We start from the raw sequence: 6,618 nt of genomic DNA on the forward strand, positions 1-6,618 counted from the left end.
ACGAGAGAGGTGATACAAAGGATGGGGGTAAATACTAAATAGGGATCGGATGGTTGAAAGAAAGGGATTGTTATGTTTATTTTGGGGTAGTCTATGATGTATCAGCTTTAGGGGGTGGTGGAAAATTATAGTCACTCTATTGAAAGATGCAACTATACAAGTATGTTATAATTAACCCCACACCGGTCGTATTACCCTTCAACCACCACCAACTTCACCTATTTAGTTGCTTTAAATTTGTTTCATATCAAATCTTAATTTATTGGAATACTTCTGCTTGAAGTAAGCACGTTCAAAAAGCTCTACATGTTTTTTTTTAAGACACTTTTAACAATGGTAGTAAATGTGATTTTTGGCATTAGATCCATCCAAGTATTGTTTCCAAAAATAATAATGGGAAAATGTGGATAAAACTAGATCTATGAGAAATTATTAAAAATTCAAAAGTCAAGACTATTATAGAACGTTAAGAACATTTTGTTACCAATCCAATATTATCATAATATAATTTAATTCGTGTTAGATTTTATTTATTTTTTTTCTATGTTTTTTTTATTAAGGTTAAAGAAAATTTCCTCACAAAGTAAGAGGGAAATTGGAGATTCCACTAGTTTAGAGTGAAAATCAAACCTTTCTCACAGGGGGTGACTCAATAATCAATACATCTAAATACACCGTATTAAGGTTTTATTTTTATTTATTTTATTTTTATTTTTTTTTTCAAAAGCATGTCAGATTATTTCTAGGAAAACTGTTGACTATGCAACAACTAGTCTATGAAACGAGGGCATTACAGTGCACACAATCAAGCCAATGTATTATGCAAACATACACGTTTACACAAAAATAAAATAAAATAAAATAAAATAAAATAAATAAATAAAGCTCTTTCCATATTGGTAGGGGGAGAGTAGGGCTGGGGTGAGGAGCAATATACTTAGTATATCCTACTCTAGAAAGCATGATAAATACTCCATTTGAACATTCCATTGACAAACGGGTTTTTGATTAATAAATAACATACTACCTCCGGTACAGGTTATGTGCAACGATTAGACATTTTCCCTCTTTGCTTTATGTCAAATCGTTGCACATAACCTGTAACTTTAATGAACTTAGGCAAACATTAACTTTCAAATATATCAAAAAGGATTATACTTTGAACATACATGTAGAGCTTTTTGAACATGGAGAAAAACCTCTTCAGAACAGGTAAACGAATTCAATGAAAAAAATTTATCACCGAAAAAAAAAAAGAAAAAAAAACAATAATTTTCCACATTTCTTAAGCTAGGTTTATTCAAAATAAATATACAATATAAAGGAAATCATACAATAACATAGAAGGATTCGAGATTTGGTCTCCGTGGGCCTTAAGCTGGATCTGATTCTTATGCCTTCAACGTCTGGCTGAACCCTCCTTCAAGCTCTCAGCGTCTTCAAAACAATTAGAATGAGCTGCTCCCACCTGCTCTATGGCAGTTAGTGAGAGCTTTATAAGCAGCTACAATTGCAAGAGATAAATCTAGCAAGAAAATAATGTTAGCTGAGATTTCGTAATTTCTTAAACTCATCAAAATCCACAAGCGTTTCCTTAATCTTGAGCCAGTCTCCTGGTCTTGGCATCACAATTGCGATATAACCTTCTCTTTCAGCCTGAAATATTGAGGTAAAAGAGAAGTTGAATCAGTAAGATATTGTTGTATAACAAACCCAAGAAACCAGGTAATTTTGTACAATTAAGCAGTGTTTCTAATCAACTCTCAACCTAAACACATGACTCCAATCTATGTTGGTTAAAATATCAAATTTAAAAGAGTAACACTTTTACAAATGAGAATGACGCATATTAGACTATACTCGATTTAGATATATTTCCTACAAATAGCAACAGGTCAAGCAAGTAATGTTTGATGAGCCGCAAGATGTGTAGTGGTGAAAATTTTATCCCACCTCCCGGACCAATGGCATGAGTTCGAACACTCAAGAAAGGGGAAGTAGAGTGAGAGCGAGGAGGACAGGGCAGGGCCGCAGGGGCTGGGTGATAAGACTGATAAAATGAGAGAGAGGAAGGAGAGGAGGGGTTCAATGTGCAGGGCTATACCTGAGGTACATGGCTTATCGCATCATTTGAAAAATCAAAATTTAAGTTCAACGATAGTGAAGAATGATAAGCACAGTCCTATGTCATTTATACCACAGGACACAGGTTATAAAAAACAGTAAGAAAGCATCTTACTGAATTCTCACCGATGTATTAAGCAGGTCTGGACTCTCAATTAGTTTATTATTGACTTCAAGCAATGGCCCTTTGACACAACACCTGTTCATGACACAGCCTACTCGTTATTATCAAGAGGCAAAATAAGGCAGAAGAGAAGCAAGAAGCAACCAAAAACTTACCTGACAGTGTAGGGGACATCACCACTATGGACATTGCACAAAATACTATTTGGTTGAAAGTGTTGAGCATTCTACACAAAGAAATTGTTCAGGTGAAGATCAACTAATTGCATGATATCACATTGTATCGGCATTGTCTTCTATTTTAAGTTCTTAACTATCCAACGAAAGATTGATCTATGCATCACTCATTTTAATCAAATAGCATAAATAATTAACAAAATCATCACAGCCTAATGAGCAAATATGCTTAAAGTATCATAGTGATCTGTAGGAATTGGCAGAATGTCCAGAACCTGGAGCAGAATTTAGATACATCATCAATAAGTTCAACCGGCGAAAGGCTTGGATTACTCTCCATATGAGAATCTAGGAAGGTACAACATGAACAAACCCCTACCCCTGATGATTAAGGCTTCAAGGGACTGCTGGCTGTATGTCACATATTTTGTGCCTTGATATCAGTATGACAAATTCATTAAGAAGGCCAAATTTGTGGCATATTTGTGGCTAATGAATGCATGGTCCATATTACATTTTGCAAAATTGAGTTCTCAACTAAACTTACAGAACAGTTCAGTCACATAATTTACAACATTTGCAAGTCAATACTCTTCAAGGGACTGATAATAGAAGTTTAATTTAAAGGGGCTGAGAAGGAGAGCTTTCTTCCTTATGGTTTTAACATGAAGTAGCTCATAAGTCTTTGTTTCACCAAAGAAACAAGCCACTTATATTAGGTGTATTTGACGAACCAATGAACTTGCAATCTGCAACTATTTCATTTTGAATGTTCTCCTGGAACTTGGCAGAGGAAGATACTGTGTACCAGTGTGGTTAAAATCAAAAGTTTTTTACACTGTTATCGCTATGCTTTCCATCAAATGATAGGTACATCACAAAAGCTTGTCAAAATTAAAGTCGGTAAGGGGCAGAGGACTAAGTTAATAAGTGATTAAACTACTTATATGTTTATGCAATACATAAACTACATTTATGTTTATGCAATACATAAACTACATTTATGTTTATGCAATACATCTTCATGTCCAACATTATGAGAGTTGGGTCCTAAAATGCATGAACTTGAATACAAGTAGTAGACTTGAGAGTATGGATCCAAGAATCAAAAACCAAACATTATAAATTCAACATTCATGTACATAGTTACTGGCGGTTAAAGGGAACCGAATTTTCAATTTTGGACAAAACATAAGGGCCCGAGGATCCATATCCACTTCAACAAAGAATCTTGAGATGGAATCAGGAGTCTAAAACATCATTTTCAACACTAGCAATGCAGATTTTATCCCTTTAAACAGCCAGCCCCAACTCAACTTCTTTGATTGATATAATGATTTATAATACTCAACTATATCTTCTATTGATTAGTAAGGCAGAAAGAAGGGCTGTATAGTGTTCAACGACATTCTTACTCACCCATGATTAAAGATCGAGAAGAAAGCTTCTGATGCTTCCAACCCAAATCCTAAACCTTTTTTCCAAGCATAAAACATGGCTACTATAATATCAACATAATAAGAATCTAATGTAAAGAAAGTATGCCCATCCAACCCAAATCCTTAACTTTTTTTCCAGCATAAAACATGGCTACTATAATATCAACATAACAAGAATCTTATGTAAAGAAAGTATGTACAAAACACAGGCTGATTTGGTTACCTTCTTGCGCTTCCCTGAGACCTTCAATTCACTACGATCGGACTTTCCAACATTAAAATCTACAGAGGTAACACCTCCTTGAGCCTGAAGAGCTACATGGGTTTTTGCCAACCCAATCACACACAACCTGTTTCATATTTTTCAGAAAGAAAACAAATTTATCACAACACTAAATATCATAGCTCATTCTTCCACTTAAAGGCAATAAGATTTTATAACAATGCACTTATGCCCCTTTTATCATTCAAATTCAATTCAACTAACCAACAACTTATACTTGAGCAAACAAATGTTTGCACAATCAGAAAATTACTAGCATCAATATATAGCTGAAAATACCATCACTTCAGTTTAGTACTTCTTATATACTTGTAGATAACTTCCATTCGGATTTAGTTGTCACATCAACAATACGATAAACATAATCAACGTGACTATTAATTCCCGACAATGAGAGCACATTAAATAATAGAGCAAAACATACCCATTAGCATGACGATACACATATTGATCATGCCCTGGCTTCATGAAATCTGAATGTGTAAACATATCATGAATAATTATAAACCCATCAAAATAAAATTCCAATTATTTACATAACAAAACCCAATTCAGAATTGAAATCATCTTTTTATGAAATTAACCCGAACTAAAATAGAGAGGTATGAGAAGCTAACCAAGGGCGAAATAGCGAACAAAATTGGTTTCAACGGCGGAAGGAGGAGAAAGGGGGAGAGTGGAAACATCAGGTAGAAGTAATTTCTTCAGTTCATCATCTTCTTCAATTTCAACTTCAACTTCAAATTCATATTGTTGTTGAAGTTGAGGTTTAAGAGGGGAATTAGAGAGAGGATTAGAGACGTAATCAGCAGTTTCTGTCATTGTTTTTGTCAAACTCAACTAACAAGCGGCGATATCATAACAAGCAACAAACCCCCTCGTGGGACTGTTCTCCCGGTTTGCTAATTTTATTTTTATTTTTTTTTTTTTAAAAAAATTCTTCCTTGCACATTAAAAGTCTATTCTTTTCGAGTTAAGAGTACAAGTAGGTACTCAATTCTTCAATTTTTCACCTTTTACGTACTCAATTTTTTTTGCTCATCTTTTAAGTACTCAAACTTATTTTTAGGCTAATTAACTCGCCACTAACTCACCACTAACCATACCTAATTAAAAAAATATTTTTAAAAAAAAAACAATATATAACTAATTTTTCTGTTGAATCATTCAAAAAGCAGCAAACAGAATCAATCCAGTTTTCTTATCCTAAATTCATCATCAACGATTTTCCCAGAAAATAAAAAAAAAAAAAAAAAAAAAAAAAAAAGAACAGCTGCTGCTTCTTCAAGATCTCCCCCTTTGTACTGCAGTCAAGTTGAAGCAAAACCTCCCTTGTTTTACTTCGCAAAACACATGCATTAATCAAACCCTTGTGCATAATAAACAACAATCGAAAAAACCCATCAACAACACTAGTATAATCCATCAACAAACAACAACACAACAACAAATTATGTCTAAAAAAAAACAACAAATAAACATCATCAATTTCGTTCACAAAACCCACAAAACCCACAAAACCATAAACCCTAACTTGCAAAATAAGATCATTAATTGGCCAAAAAATTCGAAATTTAAATCAAAATAACAACAAAAAACAATGAGTAATGAAGGTTACCTCAAAAAAATGGCTGCACTAAGTGTCGTTTTCCCCAAATTTGCCCAAAGGAATGGTCGTGTTCTTCACCAAATGCGCGGCTATTTTCCAGAATTGGAAAGAATAAAGGGGGAATAAAGGAATAAAGAATAAAGGGGGAATAAAGGAATAAAGAAAAGGGGGAATTTTTTTTTTGACCCCGCGCTTTTTTAATTCGAGTGGGCCCCACTTAGAGTTAACCCAAGGTACTGAATTGTTTACCAAGGGGACTCAATTCTTAAGGAGAATTATTTTTTTTTGCCGGAATTTGGTACTCAGTACCCAAACGGTAAAGAAAATAAATTCAGTACCTAAACGGTGAAAAATTGTAGAATTGAGTACCCAAATTTGTGCTTAACTCATTCTTTTCGAATTATTTTCAATATAGTTCAGTTCAGTTTATTTTATTTTTAAATTTTCTTCTCTCATAAAATATCCAGTTTAATTCAATTATGTTCAGCTCCAATAAATTCAATTCAGTTTAGTTCAGCTCAATCCAGTTAATCAGAACAGACACTAAATCTTAGAAATTTATATGTAAGTAGATATATACTAAATAATTTTTTTTAATTTTGTTTTTTTTTTTAAATGAAACTAAATGAAAAATTAATTAACTACTACTTTTAGTAGATCATTTAATCATCAACTCGAATGTCAATTTTGAACGATCTTTGTTCTTCTTCAGATATAGTTGATTATTTAATTGAACAATGAGATTAAGGGTAACTAATTTAATTTTCGTAACATATAATTAGGAGTACTAAAGATAAGATTTGTATGTATTATTTTAGTCATTAATCCAAAATTTCAACATATATAATATATAATAGGATTCG

General features: G+C 33.1%; 1 protein-coding gene across 3 annotated transcripts; it reads right to left on the reverse strand.

Moving 5' to 3' along the window:
* Positions 1-1,115: 1,115 nt before the first annotated feature.
* LOC110735201 (protein Simiate-like) lies at positions 1,116-6,135 on the reverse strand. 3 transcript variants are annotated; one of them, XM_021915376.1, is made up of 7 exons: positions 5,765-6,135; positions 4,764-5,515; positions 4,571-4,619; positions 4,087-4,213; positions 2,404-2,474; positions 2,251-2,323; positions 1,116-1,656 (listed from the first exon to the last, which is right to left on the reverse strand). In XM_021915376.1, the coding sequence occupies exons 2-7, from the start codon at positions 4,966-4,968 to the stop codon at positions 1,543-1,545; spliced, it is 639 nt and encodes a 212-aa protein (XP_021771068.1). In that variant the 5' UTR covers positions 4,969-5,515; positions 5,765-6,135; the 3' UTR covers positions 1,116-1,542. The 3 variants fall into 3 exon arrangements, with proteins under 3 accessions (XP_021771068.1, XP_021771069.1, XP_021771067.1); XM_021915377.1 differs by lacking the exon at positions 5,765-6,135 and having other exon boundaries at positions 2,240-2,323; positions 4,764-5,756; XM_021915375.1 differs by lacking the exon at positions 5,765-6,135 and having other exon boundaries at positions 4,764-5,754.
* Between the last annotated feature and the right edge of the window lie 483 nt (positions 6,136-6,618).

Source organism: Chenopodium quinoa, unplaced genomic scaffold (assembly GCF_001683475.1).
Source record: "Chenopodium quinoa cultivar QQ74 unplaced genomic scaffold, ASM168347v1, whole genome shotgun sequence".
Lineage (NCBI taxonomy): Eukaryota > Viridiplantae > Streptophyta > Magnoliopsida > Caryophyllales > Amaranthaceae > Chenopodium > Chenopodium quinoa.